Consider the following 24,418-nt stretch of genomic DNA (forward strand, 5'->3'; position numbering starts at 1 on the left):
GATGTCTTTGACAGTTCAGGAGGGAAAGAAGATTATCAACCAACAGGCCTTCTGTTCCTACCACATTCATCCTCTTTCCTCTCCATGTTTTCTCTCAGCATGAGTCACTGTTAGCTGTTTTCAGGACCTCAGACACTTGACCAGACTCTTCCATTTCTCCTTTGGGTCACTCATTACACTTTATCTTCCCCCTGTCTCTTCCACCTCATGCCTCAGGAGCAGCCCTAACCTAAACCTGATTGTTTTCCTGAGATTGGAACTGCTGTTCTTTTTGAAAATGCCCTTTACTTCCCCCTGCTTTGCTTTGGCTGTGTCAGGCTGAGAGAGGAGGCTGGCAGAGTGCTTTTGACAGGAGACAGCCATCATGCTTTGTGCATCGTTCATTCAGTGAATTTGCTGAAGGAGGCTAAATTTCAATGGAGTGGAAGGGAAGCCAGCTTTTGTAAAAGTCTGGTTTGGAATTATCTCCAAGATACAACAAGTATTTAATTCTAGTGCAAGGTCTGTCAAGCAAGGGAAGGATGAGCGTGAGTCTGCAGTGGCATTTGGACTGCAGGAAGCTGAAGGCATTTCCAGTTGGGAGGCTAGGAAATAAATTGAAACCTTTGAATGGCAAACCAGCAGCAATTGTGATTCTCTCCCTCTCTGCACAGATCCACAAATAACTATCTGCAAACACCACTGGGTGTTTGGCAACAGCACAGAGCATAAATCATGCACAGAGAGGAGCACAGATTAAGGAGAAAATATTTACTTGAGGCTTTCCCAAAACCAAACAAATTGTTTCTAGTTGACTGCTTCTGCAAACAGACACACAGACACGACCACAAAAAAGGGGGCTGGGGGGAAAGACTCGATTTCGGTGTAAGTGGAGGGGTACCCCTCAAACAGTGCTCATGATCAGATTTGCCTTGTCTGCTGGCACTTGGGGAGAATGGACTGGACTAGGATAGGGTAGGGTAGGATAGGGTAGGGTAGGATAGGATAGGGTAGGATAGGATAGGATAGGATATGGTAGGGTAGGATAGGATAGGATAGGATTAACCAGATTAGAAAAGACCTTTGAGATCATTGAGTCCAACCTCTCACCCAACACCATCTAATCAACTCAACCATGGCTCCAAGTGCCTCATCCAATCCCTTTGTGAACACCTCCAGGGATGGTGACTCCACCACCTCCCTGGGCAGCACATTCCCATGGCCAATCTCTCTTGCTGGGAAGAATTTTTTCCTCACATCCAGCCTGAACCTCCCCTGGCACAGCTTGAGACTGTGTCCTCTTGTTCTGGTGCTGCTTGCCTGGGAGAAGAGACCAACACCTTCCTGGCTACAGCCTCCCTTCAGGGAGTTGTAGAGAGCAAGAAGGTCTCCCCTGAGCCTCCTCTTCTCCAGGCTAAGCAACCCCAGCTCCCTCAGCCTCTCCTCACAGGGCTGTGCTCCAGACCCCTCCCCAGCTTTGTTGCCCTGCCACAGAGACTTGAACACATTATAATATTCAAAGTACAATTAAGTTTTTGTTTATTTAAACCTTAGCATACATAGGGAAAAACCCTAAGGAGAGCCTTACAATCTGTTACAGATTTGCCTTTTTTTCCCCCTCCTTCTTTCCTTTTCTCTCTGGCCAGTGCCAGTTCAGGGCAACTGTGCAGGCTTACAGTTAGTAAGCTGTGTAGGAATTGGCTTCTCTGGTTGTTACCTGTATTAATCACCCTGACACTGGCTGCATGTTGGACTATCTCATCCAGCAGTATTCCCAGGCTTGGATGCCTCTAAGAGGTCTCTTGCAGAGTCTTTCTGAGATGTGATTGAAGCTAGTTCATATGCAAAGGAGGCTGCATGAATGTGCACAGGTATTTCACTCCTGCTCCCAAGCTGAAAATATTATTAGTGGGTTTTTTATGGCAGGGAGAAGAATTGCCTGGCAGTACTGGCAGGTTGCAAAGACCCTTTTCCCCATACTCATCATCTCCAATTACCCAACGCAGAGTTTCTCCTGTGCTGAGCTCCCATAAGGGCTAATAGCCCAGACGTGTGCTCCGTGTCAAGGCACCGGTGCTGCTGACATAAATGCAGCTGAATGGATTTGCATAGCATTGTGCTAGCATGGTGCATGCTACTCCATACAGATGGATTTGGAGCCTAAGCCCCTCGCTGGAATTCCTGCAGTCAGCCCCACAGCCTCATTAAAGTTCATTTCCTGTCTCATTTGAGGCCCAAGCTACCTGAAAAATAGCAACCCTTCATGCAGTTGCCATCACTCAGAGTGGATGCAGAGATCTCACAAGCTGCTGCTTGCCCTGGCACTGAAGTTCCTTTCTTTAGCAGAAAAAAAACAACAAAAGACAGAAGGGCAAAACAATGATTTGGTCTGGGGCCATTTCAGTCCAAAGGTAGCAAAGGGATTTTAGGTACAGCAGAGGACTGCAGGTGTTTGTGACTGCAATCAGTACTGGACCCCAGGAGCTGGTTTAGAGCAGGAAATTCCTGTTGGTAGGTTTGGGGGGGGTGTTTGTCTCTCTCTCTTTTTCTTTGTCCTGCTGTGGCTGGAAACCCTTCCCCCTGGCAGTGCTCTTTTCACAAGATGTGTCTCCATATCATCTGTTACCCTGCTGGCTTGTGTTCAAAAGCCAGAGCCCTGCTGTGGGTTACCTTTCCGTGCCGGGGACTGGGGTACGGCAAACGGTAGTTCTACAGCACGGGATGGTAGGGCTTGGAAGGGACCTCCAGAGGTCTTCCAGCCCAACCCCCCTGCCAGAGCAGTGTCCCCCAGGGCAGGGCACACAGGAACACACCCAGGTGGGTCTTGAAAGTCTCCAGAGAAGGAGACTCCACAACCTCTCTGGGCAGCCTGCTCCTTTGCTTCCTCACCATAAAGCAGTGCCTCCTGGTGTTGAGGTGGAACCTCTGAGGGTGCTTATGCAGAGAGAGGCACAAACTCTTGTTTGTGTGTCCCACTTTAAGAGACACCCTCACAATCATCCATCCTGAATGCACTCAGTACAAGACATCAGTTTGTGTAGGCTCCAGTCTGCTGCTTGCAATGTGCCTGCAGTCAAAGAGCAGCTGGAGAGCTTGCACTTCCTGACTCAAGGCTGAGATCAACATTTCATGGAATGATAGCATGGTTCATCTCTCTGGACAGGCTGAGAGAGGTGGGATTGTTCACCTGGAGAAGAGAAGGCTCAGGGGAGTCCTTATAGCAGCCTCCCAGTACTTAAAGGGGACCTTTAAGCAAGATGGGGAGGGACTTTTTATCCTAGAGTCTAGTGACAGGATGAAGAGCAATGGCTGAAAGCTGAAGGGGGGCAGACTCAGATTAGACAGAAGCAATTCCTTAGTGTGAGGATAGGGAGACACTGGAACAGGCTGCCCAGAGAAGTTGTGGAGGCCACATCCCTGTGAGCATTCAAGGCCAGGTCGGATGAAGCTTTGAGCAGTTTGGCAAGTCTTAGAACAAGTTGGTGTTAACCTACCTGTGGCTGCAACTGTGACTCACTCTTGACCACATCCTCAGCTTCAAAAGGCTTTAATTTTGTTTTATCTTGTTTTTTTGGTCAGAAGGGACCAAGCTGAGCCTAAGGTAGTACAGATGCATGGTTCATAGAATCATAGAATTGTCAGGGCTGGAAGGGACCTCAAAGATCAGCCAGTGCCAACCCCCCTGCCCATGGGCAGGGACACCTCACACTGCAGCAGGTTGCTCACAGCCACATCCAGCCTGGCCTTAAAAACCAGCAGGAATGAGGCTTCCACCACCTCCCTGGGCAACCTGTGCCAGGCTCTCACCACCCCTAGGGGGAACAGCTTCTTCCCAACATCAGAATTGATATTCCTTCTATGGTGATTACTTCATCTGTGCATCACAGGAAGACCTCTTAAAGCTCAACGCAACATGTTCACTACACAGAGCTGGAAAAGAGAGAAACAGAGACTTTCCTTATTTGTCTCCATGAAGGAGCTGAAATGATGGCTTCTAAAAGCAGCAAGTGAAACCTGCCACTGCCACATGAAGAATAATGGTGCCAAATGTTACAGTACCAGCAGATCACAGCTCTGGAGGCTGCTTCAGCCAGGCTCCTTGGGGCTTTGAAAGGAATATGGCAGCTGCTGGCACTTTGAAAGGGTTAAAGCATTCCCTACTCAAAACCCTGAATCCTGTTTGCATTTCAGCAGCTGAACAAGATAATGGAGTCCTGCCCAGTCTATAAAGATAAGCATGTGTGTGGTTTTTGTGGAACTCAGGGATTGTGTTTGTACATATTATTATTATTATTAGAACTCCATGAAATGTTAATCTGTGGGTAAATGAAAATAAAACTTAATTATTTCAAACACTGCTTCCATTTCAGCTGAGCAGAGTGCTGGTAATGGTGATCTGGATGTATCCAAAGAGCTCTCCTCAGCCAGTGGCTCATTAAATACATGAGCATTGCTCTGCTTTTCTCGTCAGCAGTCTCTATATTATGTGGGATGAGGCCATAAATGGGTGACATCTAGAAGGAGAAAGAAAATGAATCAATCTCTGATGAGTTTGTCCTTCTATTTCCCTTCTCAAGCCTCCACTGCTGATATATTCTGTAGCAGTTTGTGGGGTGCTGATTCTTGTAGTTGTTAGTGAGCCGCCAGCTCACAAGCCCTATGAGGAGCAGCTGAGGGAGCTGGGGTTGCTTAGCCTGGAGAAGAGGAGGCTCAGGGGAGACCTTCTTGCTCTCTACAACTACCTGAAGGGAGGTTGTAGCCAGCTGGAGGTTGGTCTCTTCTCCCAGGCAAGCAGCACCAGAACAAGAGGACACAGTCTCAAGCTGTGCCAGGGGAGGTTCAGGCTGAATGTCACAAAGACATTCTTCCCAGACAGAGAGATTGGCCATTGGAATGTGCTGCCCAGGGAGGCGGTGGAGTCACCATGCCTGGAGGTGTTTAGGAAGAGCCTGGCTGAGGCACTTGGTGCCATGGTTAGCTGATGGGATGGTGTTGGGTGAGAGGTTGACTGGATGATCTTTTCCAACCTGGTTCATTCCGTGGTTCTGTGCTTTGGTTTGTAATTATTGTACCTTGTAAAGAGCAGCAAAGGTGTGGGGCTTGCCCTGTGCTGCTCCTCAGCATGCAGCAGTGACCAGCTGTGGTGTCTCTTGCAGACATCTGCCACCACTACTGCATGAACTCCGAGTCCTGCACCATCTCCGAGGACGGCAGCGTGGAGTGCGTGTGCCCAGGGCGCTTCGAGGGGCCCAAGTGCGAAGTGGACAGGTGTGCCAGGTGCCACGGGGGGCACTGCATCATAAACCAGGACAGCAATGACATTCTCTGCAAGTAAGTGTGCCCATGTCTTCAAGCCCCACTGAGTTAGCCTCTGCAGCTCACCACCTTGGGCTGGGCTCTCAGCAGCTCCCAGCGCAACAGCTCCTGTGTGGCTCCTTCCCATGCGACACCCTCTGGCTCCTGCCTTTGCAAAGCAGCTTCTGGAGCACTCTTCACTGGGTGCCCTCAGTGTCTCATGGAGCAGCAGACTGAATGGGCCTTCCCTCTGCAAAACTGGGCTGCTTGCTGAGGCTGCCAGTGGAGCTTTGACACACTGTTATCCTGTGGCAGTTCCAGAGGCACAGTGGGTGCAGATGAGGGCATGTGCTTGGAACCCAGTGCTGAGTGACTCTTGTGTCACAGGAGGCTGTTGCCACTGCATGTGCTTGGAACCCAGTGCTGAGTGACTCTTGTGTCACTGGAGGCTGTTGCCACTGCATGTGCTTGGAACCCAGTGCTGAGTGACTCTTGTGTCACAGGAGGCTGTTGTCACTGCATGTGCTTGGAACCCAGTGCTGAGTGACTCTTGTGTCACTGGAGGCTGTTGTCACTGCATGTGCTTGGAACCCAGTGCTGAGTGACTCTTGTGTCACTGGAGGCTGTTGTCCCTGCATGTGCTTGGAACCCAGTGCTGAGTGACTCTTGTGTCACAGGAGGCTGTTGTCACTGCATGTGCTTGGAACCCAGTGCTGAGTGACTCTTGTGTCACTGGAGGCTGTTGTCCCTGCATGTGCTTGGAACCCAGTGCTGAGTGACTCTTGTGTCACTGGAGGCTGTTGTCACTGCATGTGCTTGGAACCCAGTGCTGAGTGACTCTTGTGTCACTGGAGGCTGTTGTCACTGAAAGGAAGATTACAAACAGTTAGTGCAATGAGCTCACTGCCCATGCTGGCTTCTCAAAGGTGAAGCCTGGCATTCTTGGCATCAGTGGGGCTTGCACATCTCATACACTCAGTATTTTAGTATGCAGGTGGAGAAAGCATTGGGTTGGAAGGGACCTTTAAAGGTCATCCAGTCCAATGCCCCTGCAGTCAGCAGGGACTTCCTCCACTCGATCAGGTTGCTCAGAGCCTCATCAAGCTTCACCTTGAATGTCTCACAAGGCCTCCACCATGTCCCTGGGCAGCCTGTTCCAGTTTTCCAGCACCCTCAGAAAGAGAGATCTCACTACATATAGATAACTATAAGGGACTTCACCAGATTTCCTCCAGTGCCCATTGTAATTTGTCCCTTTCTAACCATGACAGCTGCACTAATGGAAAGATTGCCTCCACCTGCCAGCTGTGTGATGGCTACTGCTACAATGGTGGCACTTGTCAGCTGGACCCAGAGACAAACACACCTGTCTGTCTGTGAGTATCCTGCTCTGTGCCCATCACTGCAGTCTCTGTGTGGCAACAAGTGAGGACAGTATTCTGCATGTGTCTGTACTTCTGAGGTCTCTAAGATGTGAAATGTGCTGGTTGCAGTGCTTCTTGCCAGCTTTTTCTCTGACCTGACCCTCAGTCTGCCCTTCTGCACTGTGTGTATTGGAGGATATAGCTAAGGTGTAGATTGTGAGAGCACAGAGGATAAAAAGATGCTCCTTTTGAGGCTCCTAATAATTTCAGGCCAGGTCCAAAGGCTGTCTACACACTTGTTGAGGAGTGGAATCCAGAGGGACAGGATGCTTGATCTCCCCTGCTTCTCGAAGGTGGACCAAGTCTTTTCCTCTCTGCAGATGGTCAGAGGTGGGAGTGGTGCACTCCTCCTGATGGCTAGAGAACAGGAAAGATAATGTCAGTGCTGATTTCCTTTATGGGTCTGAGGATATGCTCATATCTATCTCACAGCTGTCCTGACCTTCACACTGCCCACAAGAGCTTGGCTGTTTTCTGGTGGGACTGTGCACTGCCTCCTGCACCATGGGCAAGGATGCTTTTGTTAAGACCAGACACCAAATACCAAAGGAACTGTGATTCTGTGGTCTAGATGAAGTGGTGTCTGAAGAGGTAGAAAAGCCTACATGCTAGACCTTGCTTGAGAGCTATGGTGGACCTTTTTTCAGCTGCTAAGTACACAATGCAGAAGTAGTCACTCTAGCAGGAAATTAATTCCTTCCCTGCTCTCAGTTCTCCTGAGCTTCCTAGGCACACTCCTAGGGGTTTGTTTTGTTCTGCCTAATAAACAGTTTGATCTTTTCTGCACTGCTGAAAACCTTCATTGTGGAATAGTCTTCCACTCCTCAGAACATCCTGGAGGTCAGAGCATCCTCTGGGAACAGAGGAGGTGTTTGCACAGTGAATTGGACTCAAGTGTCTCATTTCCAAGGTGATATAAGGAGGTTGTTGTCCAAAGGGATGTGGCATTACAGCTTTGTCAATACAAGCACAGCCATCCCTTCATTCTGCTGATGTGTGAGGCAGATGATATTAGAAGAGTGCCTGTTGTGTTCAGACTCAGGAGGGAGATACACAGAGAAATGCTAGAGTCTGGCCACTGTTAGAGGAACTGATCCTCCCTGGGAGCTCGAGCACCCCTGGCTGTGCAAAGGGGCAAAGCTGTGGATGCTGCTCTGCTGGAAAGAATTTGACAGTAAATGTCTGCAGCTTTGGGGTTGGAGCCTGTGGAATGCAGCTCTGCATGGCAGTCCTGACAGTGCTCTCTCTCCAGATTGTTCTGCTCCAGCCCTTCTCACTTGTTAGGTGTTCCTAAATGCTGTCAGCTGATGACTAAAGAAACTTAGTCTCAGCACAAGGGGAACCTCACAGCTATGGTATGTCAGCCCCAAATGTGGTGATTAAGTCTGGTGATTCATTTGCTTCAATTGCCTAAATTGGTTGGTTTGGAAGCCTGGGATTCTTCCTTCCCTTTTCCTTACAAAAATTGGCTCATTCTTTTCCAGATGTACAGAGAGCACCACAGCATCTCAAGGGAAACCGGCTCCATACCTGAGTTTGTGTATGGATGTAGCGTGCAGGAATGCTCGAGCACGCCCCGGCACTGTTAGCAGTGCTAGCAAAACAATCAGGAACAACTTGAAGGCCATTGGCCTCCGGATCAATCAGTGCCAACGTGTAGCAGATCTGCCAATAACACTGTGTGCAGAGCATCAGATTCCTGAACCCATCCCTTAGTAGAGGGCTCTTGCTTTAGAAGTGTTGGATCAATGGTTTGACTTTGGCACGGCCGGCTTGGAGCCCCCGGGGGAGGCAGGGTGTAGGGGTGGTGTCTGCGGGTGTGTGCCTGTGGAGCTGGGGGTGTGCCTGTGGAGCTGGGGGTGTCCTGCCATCGTTCTGTGTAATGCATTTAAAGTCTCTCCAGCACCAGGTAGGATATTTATCTAGGTCTATTTTACTGAAATTCTGCAGATGCTCTGTGGGGTTTCAAAGTCAGCGCTGTGACCAGAAAGCGAACCCCTGTGATTACTACTGTCAGAATGAGGGAGTTTGCGCTTTAACTGCCTTTAATGAACCGAGATGCAAGTAGGTTTAACCTTCCACTTAATGCTGCACATCCCGTGACATCATTTCAGGCCACAGCTCATTGGCTCCACTCATGCACATTCACATGCATCCCACAGGCTCAGGCTGGGGGCTCCTTGCTCTGGCACACACTGACCCTCTGGGAGCGGCACTGATGAGGGTGTTTAAGCACACTTCTGGAGTGTCCATGTCGTTAGAGGGAGAAATCAAGAGCTTTACTTCCAGTGAGTCAGTTGAAAATGCTGAAGATGCCACTTGGCTTTTTATTGTCCCTGTTTGGAGAGATTTTAGCAAGCTAATCCTGCACAGCATAAGGTTTAGCAGCGTGGCATCGCACACGTTCTGCAGCCCAGAACTGAGCTCCTGCTTCTTATCTATACAGGGAAAGGAACAGAAAAGCTATTTAGGGACCACTGCAGGAACTGAACTTGTATTCCTAAACCTCATTGCTAACTTTATTGTAATAATGCTGTCAGACAGAGACTCTTAAAGAAACCTGTGTGAGCTGCATTGTAACATTGACTTCTCCCTTGACAAGCAAACCAAAGAGGAGAAGTATAAACTGGGTACATTTGAATGCTGTATTTCCCTGAAGCATTTAAGGTCTGTTTCTTAAAGGCAGAGTTTTAATCCTCATCAGGAAAGGAAGCAGCTTTAGTCTCTGAAAATGCTGTGAGGCAGAGACAGCCAGAGAACTGAATCCCAACGAGAGCAGCAGAGCTTTACTCAACAGCTGTGCTGCAAAATCAGAACTGGAATCACAAGGCAAAGCCCTAGGCTTGGAGTGATGTATGGAACTCCAACAGCTTGGATCCCATCTCATCTCAGTGCATGGCTTCTGAACACACAGGCTGCTGTGGGGCTGTGCTGTGGTTGGCTGGTGGGCAGCAGTGGCAGTGCCCAGGCACTCCAATGCACAGGTGGGTGATCCTTAGAACAAGTAGCAAGGGCTGGGTTTCTGGGCATTCAGCAAGAGCTCCTCTCTCTCTCAGAGCCAGATCAGCTGGGAGTGCAGAACTTACACATAATGAAGCCCTTATTATCATTCAGTGAAGACAAGAGAGAGTTAGATTTCTCTGTTCTAAAGGGCAACACTAACCCCATAATTATACAGAGGAGCTTGAAGCCTGGGAGAGCAGACTCTCCTCTTACCAGCTGATGCTGGCAGGGTGTGTTTGTATTTTGTTTTCCTATCTCTAGTTCTTTTTAAGTATCAGTTCCACAAACAGTTGTGTGTTTCACCTAACCAGCTTAAGAATGAGGTAAGGTTTCACTAGGACTGCATATGAGCTACTGGAAAAGGAACATTTGGTGAAGTTGGGTCTCCAGTTGCAGTGAAATGGTCACTCAGGTCAGGGAGGACAGGGAACTGCTTGAAGGACCTCAGGGAACTGCTTGAGAGAGTCCAGCTCAGAGCCACAGAGCTGCTGCAGGCAGTGGAACATCTCCCTGGGAGCACAGGCTGAGGGAGCTGGGGCTTGGAGCAGAGGAGCCTGAGGGCTGCCCTCATTGCTGGGGATCAAGATGTGCAGGGCTGGAGCCAGGCTCTGCTCAGGGCTGTCCAAGGACAGCACAAGGGGCACTGGGGGTAAGCTGCAGCAGAGGAGGAGCCACAGGAACAGGAGGGAAACCTTTGTCCCTGTGAGGGTGGCAGAGCCCTGGAGCAGGCTGCCCAGAGAGGTTGTGGAGTCTCCTGCTCTGGAGCCTTTCCAACCCCCCCTGGATGTGTTCCTGGGTGCCCTGCCCTGGGTGCCCTCCTCTGGCAGGGGGGTTGGACTGGGTGATCTCTGGAGGTCCCTCCCAACCCCAAGCACTCTGATTTTGTTGTTCTGTGAATGCTCAGTCAGGCTCTAAAGGGTGCAGGATGTACTGTGGTGCCTCATTGGGTACAAGGCCCTACACTGTCAAGTCTGTTAACTCTTAGCATTGTTCTTAGCAATGCAAAGAGCATTTTCCCCTCTGCCTTTATTGTCCTTGCTCCATAACAAAGGTTGTGAGAGAGTTTTATATCAGAGGTCCTGACCTTTTCTGCCAAACTTATCACTGGGGGTGTCTCTTAAGAAAGCCTTCCCTCATGCAGTCACTCTCTTTAGTACTCACAGGCTGAGGTCTTCAAGGATATCTTTAGTGCTGCTCACTAACAGGTTGGGCTGGTGGCATTTGTGATGTGACAGCTTTGGGCACCTCAGTGCAAGAAGGACATTGAGGAGCTGGAGTGGGTGCAAAGAAGAGCAACTGAGCTGGTGAAGGGCCTAGAGAATGAGTCTGATGAAGAGTAGCTGAGGGAGCTGGGGCTGTTTAGTCTGAGGAAGAGGAGGCTGTGGGAAGACTTTGTCTCCCTCTACAACTGCCTGAAAGGACAATAGACAGAGGTAGGTGCTGGGCTCTTCTCACTTGTTGGTAGTGATAGAACAACAGGGAATGGCCTCAAGCTGCACCAGGGGATGTTTAGGCTACAGACTGGGAAAAGTTCTTTCCTGCAAGAGCGGTGAGGCCCTGGAACAGGCTGCCCAGGGAGGAGATGGGTCACCATCCCTGGAGATGTTTAAAGGTGGTTTAGATGTGGTGCTTAGCAATATGGTTTAGTGGTGAACTTGGTAAAGTAGGGTCAGTGGTTGGACCTCAAGAGTCTTTTCCAGCCTGAATGATTCTGTGATATAGCAGCACATGAGCTATGTCTGGGTGGCTCCAGCACAGATCCACTGAGAACAGAATGAAGAGGAGATCAGATTCAGATGGGAAATAATCAAGACCTCCCTTTCCCATTTATTTCACAAGCACTCAGCTCTTGCTAACTGTCAGTTCTTTCAGCTGTCAGTGTCTTCTGTCAGTCTGTCTTCTGGGTTAGTGATTATCAAGGTGTGGGGGGAGGTGATACATTTTTGTTACACCAGTGGAGGCAGGACAAATCAGAACTTTCAGCTACCCAGGCCAGCTGCTGGTTGCAAGGAAGGCAGTGCTCTGCCAACGTCTGTAGTACAGAATATTTCCCAGCTCTCTGTCTTTCACACCTTCAGTGTGGCTGTGGCTTGCTCTCACTCCATCATTTTGTTTGTATTACTATCATTTGTCTGGCAGGAGCTGCCATCTGTGACTGTTATTATCATCTGCAAATAAATGTCATCAAATCACGCCCCCCGTGCTAGGCATTAGAGAAATACAGTGCAAGAGAATTTCTCTTGGATGTTTACAGTCAAAACAGGTAGAAGATAGAAATTGGATTGACCATTTTCTGCAGCCAACTAAATGTAAAGGGATGGTCTTGAGCAATGCTTCCTGACTGTGGCTGAGGACTTTAAGGTGAAATAAGGAAGATTCCATTATCCTGGCTGATTAAAGGGAGAGTAATTTATTCCTCCTTATGTTGCTTGTTGCACAGAGGTGAGTGCAGTTCTGTGTGTCTATTGTCCAGAGCCTCTGCTTCCCAAGTGTCAGCAGAAACAGAGAGGAATCCAGAGGATAATGTAGAGCATTGAATTAGTTGCCTGTTGCTAGAGGTGTTGGCTCTTCAGAGAGCTCCAGGCTGTAGTTGGTGCATTTCTGTGTTAGAATGAAGATCAGTTCTGCTATCATGAAGTGAGAGTCATCAGGGATGGTTTAATTGCTTGCAGTGAGTAGATGCATGACTTTGAGAGCAAATTAGATGGAGAAGTCAGTGGTCTTTCAGATTAATTAAAAGGCACATGTGGCACAGGGGCTTGAATGAAAGCAGAACTGCAAAGTGAAGGGTGGAAGGAGACTGAGTAGGTTAAAGACAGGAGTGAACGAGAGGGGAGAGAACATCCCTTCCAAGCCATAACAGGAAGCTGTGAGTAGGTGCAAGCTCCTAAGTAAATGTAAAGCTCCTAAATGGAGCTGGCCAGCCTCCTCAGAACGAAGGTTAAGGCACATCCACAGTGCACTTGTGGGCAGGAAAGAGACTGCACTGGGCAGTCCCCTGGCTGGGAGCTTCTGAAGGCTGAGCAGAAGGCAGCATGGAACCATTGCAGTGCTGAGAAGGTGAAGAGAAGGAGGCAGCTGTAGCCATGGCAGGCAGTGTAAGAGAGCACAGAATCTGATCAAGCATCTTGCATCAAACATTCTCCGTGTGACTTCCTGGGCTATGTGCAATGAGCTCCCCAATTACCATTCCAACAGGACCTTCCCAGGATTGTGCTAGCTCTCTGAGAGCTTGCTTTGCCAAGTTAAATCCCTGTGTTAGAAACGTCTTGGACATGAGCAGCATGGCTCAGCTTTACATTGTAGCTCTTTCACTCAGCCTGTGCCACGAACTGCTATTAGCTCAGAAGTTAAATGCAAAGAGATGTCTGAAGAGTGGCAGTGAAAGGAAAGAATGAGAGGACCCTGGAAAAAGAGGAGTTTGTGTATTTTCAGTGCACATTTACCAGTGTTTGGCTCACACTTGCATGGTAGCTGCTGCTGCACATCGCTGCTTGCTTTGCCTCTCCCAGGAGAGAAGAGCAGAGTTTGGCATGTGCCCATTGCTCATTCTCCTTCTACCCTCTGCTTTTCCTTGTTGCTCAGTGCAGTGTCACTACAGTAGTAGTCATCTGGACATGCTTAATCCTTATATGTTTACTCTATGTGAGGACTGATACTTGTGCAGCACAGGTACCGTGCACACACTGCTAAGAGCATGGAGGTTGGTGACCCTCAGCTGCTACCCTGGGGTGATGGGGGCTGAACTGCAGCTGCAGCTCTCTCTTTGGCAGTGAACACCATGCAGCAACTGGGAATGATGATTTGCATATAGGAACGCCACGGGCAAGTTAAAGCTCTCATTTGAAGTCACATTTGATTTTTTCTTCTATGTTGTTACTAAATGTAAGCTTCTTCAGCTGCTTCAGAAGCAGTTTTCTGTTGTTCTGCCTGCTTTGGGGTGATACAATTGTCCTGTGCTTCCTGTCCTGAATTGCTGGCCAATCTGCCTTTCATTTTCAACTGACATCATAGACTTTCTATCCCTTAGCTTCTGCATGGAATCCCCTCACCTGGCTTTCCTCACAAAGGTACCAAGTGATGCTGATCAGACAAAACCACTCAGAGATGTTTTCTTCATGCACAAAATCATCTTTGAAACATTAGTTGAAAGTAATTAAACCCCAGAGTCAAGGAGGAGGTACCAGATGTGCTGGTGATCAAAGCTGGGGTGGGGGCTTTGCTCTTTTGGTGTTATCAAAGTTGTTTGTGTCTTTGAGGTTTGCCTGTGGGCATAATCCTGTGCTACCAGCCCCCTGTGTGGCAAAAGCACGGCCCCAACAGTGCTGCTGCATTGTTGGAAGGGAGAGCTCAGTGACTGGGGTTAGTGCAAGGATGTTGTTATCTTGTGTCATCCCACAGGGACTGAGGGAAGAGGAGGATTGTTCTGACTCCTCTCTTTCAATGCAGTTGAACCCAGATAGTAAATAATTACAATCCAGCTGCTCTCTTGTCTTCCAAGCAGTTTTAGCAGCAATGATGGGATGTGCTCCAGTGGCATTTTAACAGAAGTGTTACACAAACTCCTGAGGCTGGAAGCTTTCAATAGCCTTGAGCACAGCCCTGTGAGGAGAGGCTGAGGGAGCTGGGGTTGCTTAGCCTGGAGAAGAGGAGGCTCAGGGGAGACCTCATTGCTCTCTACAACTACCTGAAGGGAGGTTGTAGCCAGGAGGGGGTTGGTCTCTTCTCCCAGGCAAGCAGCACCAGAACAAGAGGACACAGTCTCAAGCTGTGCCAGGGGAGGTTTAGGCTGGAGGTGAGGAGAAAGTTCTTCACAGAGGCAGTTGTTAGCCATTGGAATGTGCTGCCCAGGGAGGTGGTGGAGTCACCATCCCTGGAGGTGTTCAAGAGGGGACTGGATGTGGCACTTGGTGCCATGGTCTGGTCATGAGCTCTGTGGTGACAGGTTGGACTGGATGATGTTTGAGGTCTCTTCCAACCTCGGTGGTACTGTGATACTGTGAAATTTGACTGTGTCCTGACTGGAAAGAAAAGCAAAGTCAGCCAATGGCTTTGTGCTGTGAAGGAATATCATTTATAGGCAGGAAACGCCACGGGACCTCCGGAGATCACTGAGTCCGACCTCTGTCCAAGACATTTGTCCCTTCCCCTTCCACCTCCAATTTGTAGTAACTGTTCCCAAATCCTGATGTACTTCCAGGCTAATCTTCCAGCACTGCTTTCTGTCAGTGTTTGCTCCACACTGGCAGACTGAACTGGAGAGCAGTTGTCTACTCAAGCACTTTCAAGTGTATATTATCTGTGCTATATTGTGTTATTATGACAATGCCTTTGGCATGATAAAAAGAGGTTGGAGGGGAGGAGAGGGGGGAAGAGGGAAAAAATAAACTGAAATGGCACAGTGCCACCAAATTATCTTTTTTATTAGTTTTGTCTATTTGTTCAGACATTTTACAGTCAAATGGTTCCTTGTGGTCAAGTGCCCATGTAATTGAGTTTAGAGTGCTTCAGTGCACTGACCTGTAAGGGTTGCACAAAGCCAGAGAAGAGACATTTCCTCTCATTAATAGAGTCTGTGCCAACTGCATGGCCAGTTTCTGAACTGTAAATATCTTCATTCTGCCTCTCCCTCGTTACAAGAGGGACATCTGCAGAAGCTGAGGTGAACATTTGACATCATCTCTCCTCTGTAACCCTGCTTCCTTGAAATCAGGCATTCCCCTCACGCAGGCAGTGTGTGCCTCAGAATGCATTTCCCAAGCAGCCATCTCTCTGTGAGCACAGGACTGAGTGAGAGAGCTGCAGCATGCTTTTATTAATGGCCTTGCCAGCAGCCCAGCTGCAGCCTTGGATTATTGCATCCTCTCTCTGGGTTTGCATCAACCTTCTCTCTGGTAGTTACTCTTTGATCTGTTCATCAGTCCTGTTGGAAGACACAGGCCTGCACCCTAAGATGTTCACCATAGTGCCTTGCACCACTCACCTGCTTCCCTGCCAAGCTCCCATCTCCTTCCACCTGCATGTGTTGATGTGGAGCTCAGAGTACCCACTAGCTCTGTCCTTTCCTCATGGTTCTTGATAACGTCTTCAGCAGAACCAGGGGCTTTCTGTAGTCCTGTTTCCTTAGTGTCTTTTTGTTTGCTGTGCTGCAGATGTCCTCTCCCTGACTCCCCACAGCTGTTGGCAGTGCTGCAGAGCAGCTCCTGGTGTCGGTGGTTTGGGAAGGTACAAGGGGCTGTGTATCAAACTCAACCAGAAGTCACTTCCCGTGCTAGGTGCTGAGCAGGCTGAGTGTAAATGAGCTCATCTCAGAAGTGTTGTGATTAAAACCACTATTGCTATTTGGAGCAAAGTGAGGCTGGTCAGGATCTGCTCAGTTCCCATCTTCCCATGTCCCAGCCCCCTCCTCGCTCCCGTGCCTGCTCGTGGCTAACCTTCTGTGTCAAATTCCCTTGCAGGCAGCATGCCTTTCCCCTGGGCTTTTTTCCTCTCTCTCCTCTGCCTGCCCAAGACAAGTCTTTACTAGCTTGCTGGACCATAAAAGGACAGTCATTTTACCCCTGAGTATAGAAGGCAATCACTGCCACCCTGCCAGCTTCAGTCCCATCCAATTTATTGGAACCAGCAAGCACTGGGGGAGATCTGACACTGAAGTGCCAAGGAGCTGCTGTGTTGTTAGGAGATTTTTCTCAGATACCTCAGAAGGGTTTCAGTGCTGCTGACTTTTACAATGCCCAGATAGGGAAAGGAAGGCAAATATTCTTACCTGGGTTTGTTGCTCTGTTTACTACATATACAGCTGGAGGATTTCTCTCCCCTCCAGCTGGTGTGGTGTCCTATCTGCTGGAGGAGTTTGAGGAGCATCATTGTACATTACACACCATTTGCTCACAAGCCCACCCGTGCATGCTCCACAGGGATCCTTTTGCTGGTCTCACTACCTCATATCCTTTAGCTCTTTCAAGACAGATTTATGGTAATGATTCCCTTGCACAGCAGAAGCATTTGAAACTTTGCATGTGACCATTTTAGTACAAAGTTAGGATAACCTCTAACTCCCCAAGACATCTTTCCCTTCCACTAATGGAGTACTAAATGCAGACAGCCTCTTGGAACAAGCTTTAATCACCTGAGCTGAAGCCCCTAACAGCAGTGATGCAGAACTTGCAGTAAGAAACAGGAAGGCTTTCCTTCCTGCTTGTCACATGCCAACAGTTTGGATCCCAGCAGGATCATCCCAAGGGGACAGAGACAGTTCTTTTGCAGCCAGATGCTGAACAGTGACCTGATGAAAAACAAAGTTCCCTGACCAGTATGTTATTGAATTGGGCTGTCAGGGCAAGCATCTCAGGGTGGTATAACTGCTGGAAAGGGATTTGTAAAGAAGGAATTCAGGTGCATGGTTTGAAAGATTCAAATCCTCTGCTCCAAGTGAGCTGAGTGCTGCAGTGGTGCTAAGCAAGTGGAGATGTCTGTTGGTTTCAGTTTGAAGACGTAGCACTGCAAGCCAAACTCTGTGTGGCTGGTTAGTAACTGGGGGGCTCCTCTGCAGTGAGGACATTCATCTGTGCCTACCTTATCTCAGTCAACAGAATTACCCCAACACACAAGCACTACTGGCTGAATTCTGATGCAGGCTGTCTGTTGTGTGGGCAATTTTGAATCAACTCTCAGGTGATAAACATGTTTTTAAAGACCATCTTTGATAAGCATCTCTGTAAAGACCATCTGTGCCTTACCTCTGTAGGGTTTGAGTTGAGCACCTTCATAAGCTAAGATATCAAACATGGGATTTAGATAAGATAGCAAAACATGGCATTAGTTCCCCCCAGAATTCCAACCTTGGTGTGAAACCCAGAGGAGAAATTTCACTGAGTGCAGGATTGTGCTGGAGTAGGTGTAGGAGCAGAGAGAAACTGTCTCTGCACTGATCTGCCAAGACAAAAGAGTCCAAAGCCACCATCAGCAAAGGCATCTAGGGCTCTCCTGTAAGGATTCCCTTTTCTTCCTGGAATATTTTGTACCTCCTCCAACTCTCTGTTCCAGACCAATGTCAGTCCTTAAGCATGTCCACTCCTGAACTCCGTGGTTTGTTAAACCCTTAGAAGGGCAGCAGCTCACAGCAGCTCTTGGAACTGCGTGCCAGGAGTGCTCTGTTGCACTTGCTTAGCAGTAACCCAGGTTGAAACTCATCAATAATTCAGAAGTCCTTGGGAAAAGTGCAATTCCTTGCACGATATGCAGCAGAGGGAGCTGGAAAGTGGAGGCTTCCTGCTGCTTCCACAAGAGGAGTCTGAGCTTGTGTAGTAAAGTTAATCATATTTACAGCAGGATGGATAAGCAATTGGATCTCCTTGAGGGAGTTGTTTCCATTTTCGATGGGTTTGCTGAGCCTGCATCGCTCCTTGTGTTTGCTTGCATGCATGGAGAGCATTCTGAGTCCTGCCAGAGGAAACATTGGCATGTGGAGACTCACATGAGGAGGTTAGAGCAGAACTGTGCACTGCCCCAGGCACCTGGCTCCCTAAACAAGTGTTCTGAGCACCTACAGCCTTCAGAGCCCGCTGGAGCCAGGAGACACTCCTGTCCCTGCAGGACAGCTCTTTGTGCTTTGACTCACACACACATGCACAGGCTCCTGCAAGTACATCTGCAGTGCAGAACTTACACAGACAGAGCCATCAAACTGCACAATTCTGAGGAAAATGTTGAAGACCCAAAGCAAAGGAGAAGTTCAGTTAATTGATGAAGATCAGTCTTCATTGCTCAAGTCAGTTATTACAGCCAAGCCAGAAGGAGAGATTCTGGAGAAAACTTTGCATTATCCAGAGCAAAGGGGACAGAAGAACTGTGGGAGGAGATGACTGGGATGGATGCAGCAGCTTACTGGGTGCATGGAGTAGTTAATCTCCAGTCAGATATGCTCTGTGCAAAATGAACATGGCTCTTGCAGCTTCTAGATCAAAGCCCTCAATGAATGTGGTGCAAGTAAAACCCCTTAGCAAATCAGTCCTGCTAGGCTACACTGGCTGTGGATCCAGCCCCAGGGTCCATTACTGCATTGTGGGAGGCAGGTGGTGTCACAGCACATCAATATCCTGGAGATCATGCCTGCTGTTCTGCTACACCAGTGTTAGAAAAGGACTCTGGAGTGAGGGTTGCAGTGGTAGTAACAGAAACTGAAGTTGCAAGGCTGCAGTCTAAAGCTGTACTCAGAGTGTTGTACTCAGGGTGTTGTACTCAGAGTGCTGTACTCAGTGTTGTACTCAGTGTTGTCAGTGCCATGGCAGTCTGCTGCTCTCTCCTTCCATGAAGCTTGTGGTTTAGTTTGTAGAATCACTGTTGTCATTCATGTAGCTCCTGAGAAGGTGCTGGTGGTCTCTTTGCTGGGTTGGTGTGTTAATAGCTGACATCTATTAACTCTACCATCTTCATTGGATCCTTTTAGATGTTCAGCCAACTGGTCAGGCACGCAGTGTGAGAGGCCAGCTCCCAAAAGCAGCAAGTCTGAGAACATCAGCACAAGTAAGTACCTCAGATAACTGCTAGCCCTTGTCAGATCTGCCTCAGCTCAGGAATTTCAACCTGGTGATGGTTTGGCACGTGTGTGTGTCATGAACTGTCCTGGCTGCCTCTGGAGATGTTTGCTTGTTTGTGTAAGAAGGGGGGAAACAAGAAATGTAGCTCTCTGCCCTTCTGACTGATGGTTTGTGAGGTGGTTGGGATGCAAGCCACATGACTGAGGCTCTCACTGCCTCAAGACTAGGCTGCACTTTTCTTGAAGCAGTTGTATCAAGTGGCCAGCACTGGGCAATATCTCTGCTGTGCAGAGACCTAGTAGGAGACCTCTGACCATTAAAGTCCTACTGAAAGCATCAAAAAGAGAGTTGTAAGTGGTTCATAACTCTAGCACTGGCTGTCTGCAGTGGCTTGGGCCGTGGCTTGCCAAGAGTGAGAACAGCTCCTGTTGTAGTTTCTAAGCACACATGTAAGCATGGAAGGATGGCATTGCTACACCACTGGAGGTTTAAGCTGGCCAGAGCTCCCTGTGGGTGCATCAAGTGTGCTGGTGGTGCCCTGCTCTGTCTCTTGCTCAGTTAACCCAACCAGAGCACTAAAATGAGTCACCCCCTGGCCAGGTCAGCCTGATGCTCAGATGAAATCCTGGCCACCCAGTCCAGTGAAACTACACTTGCAAGCTGGAAAAGGGCAAAAGAGCAGCCAGGACTGCTCAGTACTTCACACTGAGCAGATACCTGCTGGGGTCTGGGTAAATGGATGCTGCTGGGGCTTGCTGCCAGAGCCCAGGCTGCACCATGATCACCCAACAGCAATGCATGCCCACTGGGCTGCTTTCCAGGGGAGGGAGGAGGGGGTTCTTCACAGGATGGCTCAGGTTAGAAAGGACCTCAGAGCTCATCTACCCCAACCTCCCCACCATGAGCAGGGACACTTGAGCAGCTAGGCTCAGCTGCTCAGGGCCTCATCCAGCCTGGTCTGCAACACCCCCAGGCAGGAGGCAGCCACAGCCTCCCTGGGCAGCCTGGGCCAGAGTCTCAGCACATTCTTGAACGTTTCCCTCCCAAGACAAAATGAGCTTGGGGTGTTGTTGGTTGGATGGTTGGTTGGATGGTTGGTTGGTTTTCCCCTATTTTCACTTTTCCTTTGCTTTTTTTCCCCATGAGGATAGGGCTTTACCCAGTTGTTTATCAAGGGCCATCTCCAGACCACATTGTTGTAGCACCCTTTACAAGCTGAGGCTTCTTAACCTGCAGCGAACTCAGGGTGCTGCACGCTTTTATTCAGCTGTGCTTCCTTTCAGGCCTCTGACAGCCTGACTTGGTTCCCAGTAAGCCTCCAGGCAGAATTCAAGGCATCTCCTTCTTTATTTAGTTCTTTATTTAGACTGTACTTAATGTAGGACAGAAATTGCCACCAGCTTACCTCTTTTAACAGATGAGTAAATGTAGCAGCAACAAAGCAAGCAGCAACAGTTTATTTCCACCAGTTCAGGAGTGTGACCTAAAGGCAATGTTTGTCCTTCCACACTGCCCCTCCACTGGAGTCCTGTTGTTTAGAAAGGCCACCCTATTATAGCAGAGAGGTTTGCTGCTTGTATTGCTTTATTGCCAGACACTTCCATCAAACTGGGAAACTCTTAGAGGGGGCCAGTTGCTGACCCTATTTTTGCAGGTAGTGTCCTTTCAGTGATCTGCCAAAGTGATGCTGAGGCCATTTTCTTCCTCTCTGCTCCCTCCTCTGCAGTGTGCTCTGGGCACTGTTTTTCTGCTACATTAAGCATTATTGTAGTTCCCTTCATTGCCTGTATCAACATAACAAAATTATTGGCTCTCAAGTGCAGTGCAGTAAAATGCAGGAATACACCAACCAGCTAGAGATGAATATTGCTTGCTGCCTCTCCTGTGCCCACAAGTCAAGGCAGCAGATGCACACTGCTGCTAGGAATGGAATTCTGCTGAATATTTTCAATTAGGAGTTGTGTGATTTAAAGAAACTGCTGAAGATGAATGGCTGTGGCCACTCCATTCCAAATTGTTCAGCAGCTCCAGACACCTCCATATGCTGCAAATGAGAGCAGGGGATTAGCCCAAGGTAGATTGGGATCCAAGAAAAGGAAGCTCTGGGTTTGTTCAGGAAAGTGCTTTTTGGTACACCTTGATTTTTATTGCATTGAGACTCTGGCCCAGGCTGCCCAGGGAGGCTGTGGCTGCCTTCTCCCTGGGGATGTTGAAGGCCAGGCTGGATGAGGCCTTGACCAGCTGAGGGGGGGAAGGGGCTGAAACCAGTCCCCCCAGACAGGAGTCTGAGGGTGGTAAGCTGGAGCCAGGGGTGAAAGCAGCAGCCCAGCTGCAGTGCATGTGCACTAGTGCACACAGCATGGGTAACAAACAAGAGGAGCTGGAAGCCTTGCTGCAGCAGGAAAGTTATGATGTGGTTGCCATCACAGAGACATGGTGGGACAACTCACATGACTGGAGCGCTGCAATTGATGGCTACAGGCTCTTCAGGAGAGACAGGCCAGGGAGAGGGGATGGAGGGGTGGCCCTGTACATCAGGGAGGCACTAGATGCCATTGAGCTGGAGATCAGGGATGATTGGGTTGAGTGCTTGTGGGTGAGGATTAGAGGGAAGACCAGCAGGGCAGACACCCTGGTTGGAGTCTGGAAGGTGTCCAGAGAAGGGCAACAAAGCTGGGGAGGGGTCTGGAGCACAGCCCTGTGAGGAGAGGCTGAGGGAGCTGGGGTTGCTTAGCCTGGAGAAGAGGAGGCTCAGGGGAGACCTCATTGCTCTCTACAACTACCTGAAGGGAGGTTGTAGCCAGGAGGAGGTTGATCTCTTCTCCCAGGCACCCAGCACCAGAACAAGAGGACACAGTCTCAAGCTGTGCCAGGGGAGGTTTAGGCTGGATGTTAGGAAGAAGTCCTTCCCAGAAAGAGTAACTGGCCATTGGAATGTGCTGCCCAGGGAGGTATCACAGTATCACACTATAACTTAGGTTGGAAAGGACCTCGAGGATCATCGAGTCCAAGCTGTCACCACAGACCCCATGACTAGACCATGGCACCAAGTGCCACGTCCAATCTCCTCTTGAACACCTCCAGGGATGGTGACTCCAGCACCTCCCTGGGCAGCACATTCCAATGACCAATGACTCTCTCAGTGAAGAACTTCCTCCTCACCTCGAGTCTAAACCTAGGTGGTGGAGTCCCCATCCCTGGAGGTGTTTAGGAAGAGCCTGGCTGAGGCACTTGGTGCCATGGTTGAGTTGATCAGATGGTGCTGGGTGAGAGGTTGGAGTGCATGATCTCAAAGGTCTTTTCCAACCTGGTTAATGCTATTCTATTTGAATTTTTCAAGTAGTTGAGAGGTGTCCCTGGGCATGGTGAGGAGGTTGAAGGAGATGAACTCCGAGGTCCCTTCCAGCCTGAGCCATTGCAGGGCTCTATGATGATTCTATGAACACTAAAACCTTGGATCAGTGCAAACCACCACGTGAAATTGTGTTTGCTGGGGAGAGGAATTGTTGGTTTTAAATTACTTTCAGTGCTTTGTAACTGTGCAGAAATTATTAGCTGCAGCTTGTGAGCATTCATTGATGTCTCCTCTTTCTGCTGTAGGAAGCATTGCAATCATTGTCCCCCTTGTTCTGCTGGTGACTTTGATCACTACTCTGGTAATTGGACTGTTTCTTTGCAAAAGGAAACGCAGGTGAGTCATTTTATGTTGATGTGTGAAGTAAAAGAGTAAATATTGTACCTGCATGCATCTTTTGGATGTGCAAAATTCTCTTCATCCATGTTGGCCAGGTAGTGAAAACTGAGAACAAACCCCCCCAAAATCAGAACATAACAAACTTGTTCCTGGATGCTGTGAGTGAGTTATGCTTTGGTTCTTGCTGGAGCAATCATGCCTGGTTTCTGTGCTTATATTGCTTATATTCCAGGTATGGTAGATAAGAAAAGGGAGTGGTTTCCTTACCCAGTTTGCTCCATCTTGCCAAGTCTGTAGACTTGCTCTCAATTTCATCCAGAGGCTTAGTGAAATTAGAAGCCAGCATTAATTCTCTCCTTGGAAGCATGTGATTGGTGCAATGACTGTTGTTCACTTCTGGAGATACTCTCAGGCAGAGCCCCTGCAGCACTCCCAGGTTCTGGTTTCAGTTCATTTACTTTGATTAGTTCTCTTGCATTTTGTATGCTTACAGTGAACATCCAAGCAAACTCTGCTGTAGACTCCCAAGCCTTGTCATGGTCGCTGTCCTTCTGCAGCATCTTGCATAGGAAAGCCCAACTCCAGCACTGGATCTCATTCACCTGGACTTTAGCTGCAGCAGAGCTGATAACTGAACTTAGGGAGTGTAGCAGATGCTTTGACTTTGGCCATGCTGGATGGCAGGGGAAGCAAGACACCTGAGAGAGCTGCTGACTTAGTTGTGTGCTGAGAACGTGATGTTAGTGGGGATGCAGATTTAACAAGGAAAGATTCGTAGTAATAAGCACCTGGCCAGCCAGGGAAGACCTGGAGTAGCAATCAGAGAGCAAAGCTCTTGCTTCAGGCCTGCTGGCTGCTCTTGGGTGCCCTGCCTTCCTTTCTCTTGAGCAGCTGCTTTCCCTTCTCTGGAGCCGTGGCCATGTCTTACTTCGTAGTCATTTAGAGCTGTGATCGACTGCTTCAGCAAATGTGACCATTTGTGAGACTGTTTCAGTCCTCCAGGCTGAAAGACTCTCATGAGTTACTAGCATCAGACATGGCATCTCCCTGGAAATCCTGCTGCTAATTAGCAGGCATTAATTTTTAAATGCTCTCTGAAAAGCCAACAGGATAAATACATTCCCTGGCCATAGTGGAGCCAGCCAGGCTGCACCAATGCCACTGCATGCTGCTGGATCTAAACCCAGGCTTAGTCATAGCCAAATGCTGAACAGCAAGTGGCAGCTCTGTAAGTGGGTTAAATTATTGAGAACAGTTTGCTAAATAATAGATCTTCACTAGGGGAGCAGAGCTAACCACAGCAAAGACCTCTCCTTGTGTTTTCAGCTACTTTCATCTATTCAGAGGCCGAGCATCAAACTAGGTGTAGGTGTTCAACACTCCTGCTCCCCAGAGAAAGGCTTATTTTGGTTGGAACTGGCTGATCCTTGAGGTCCCTTCCAACCCTGACAATTCTGTGATTCTGTTTTAGGAGGTGTTCTTTC

The 24,418-nt window shown here is 48.9% G+C and overlaps 1 protein-coding gene across 1 annotated transcript in view; it reads left to right on the forward strand.

Moving 5' to 3' along the window:
- The window catches only part of LRP1B (LDL receptor related protein 1B), a 603,705-nt gene that overhangs the window by 572,784 nt on the left and 6,503 nt on the right, over nucleotides 1-24,418 (forward strand). Inside the window, exons 85-88 of the mRNA XM_068158711.1 lie at nucleotides 5,136-5,310; nucleotides 6,546-6,650; nucleotides 19,150-19,226; nucleotides 22,841-22,931. Coding sequence (XP_068014812.1) covers nucleotides 5,136-5,310; nucleotides 6,546-6,650; nucleotides 19,150-19,226; nucleotides 22,841-22,931 — 448 coding nt within the window. The remainder of the gene's footprint in view (nucleotides 1-5,135; nucleotides 5,311-6,545; nucleotides 6,651-19,149; nucleotides 19,227-22,840; nucleotides 22,932-24,418) is intronic.

Source organism: Melanerpes formicivorus, unplaced genomic scaffold (assembly GCF_026170545.1).
Source record: "Melanerpes formicivorus ecotype bairdi unplaced genomic scaffold, bMelFor1.0.p_v2 SCAF_41, whole genome shotgun sequence".
NCBI lineage: Eukaryota > Metazoa > Chordata > Aves > Piciformes > Picidae > Melanerpes > Melanerpes formicivorus.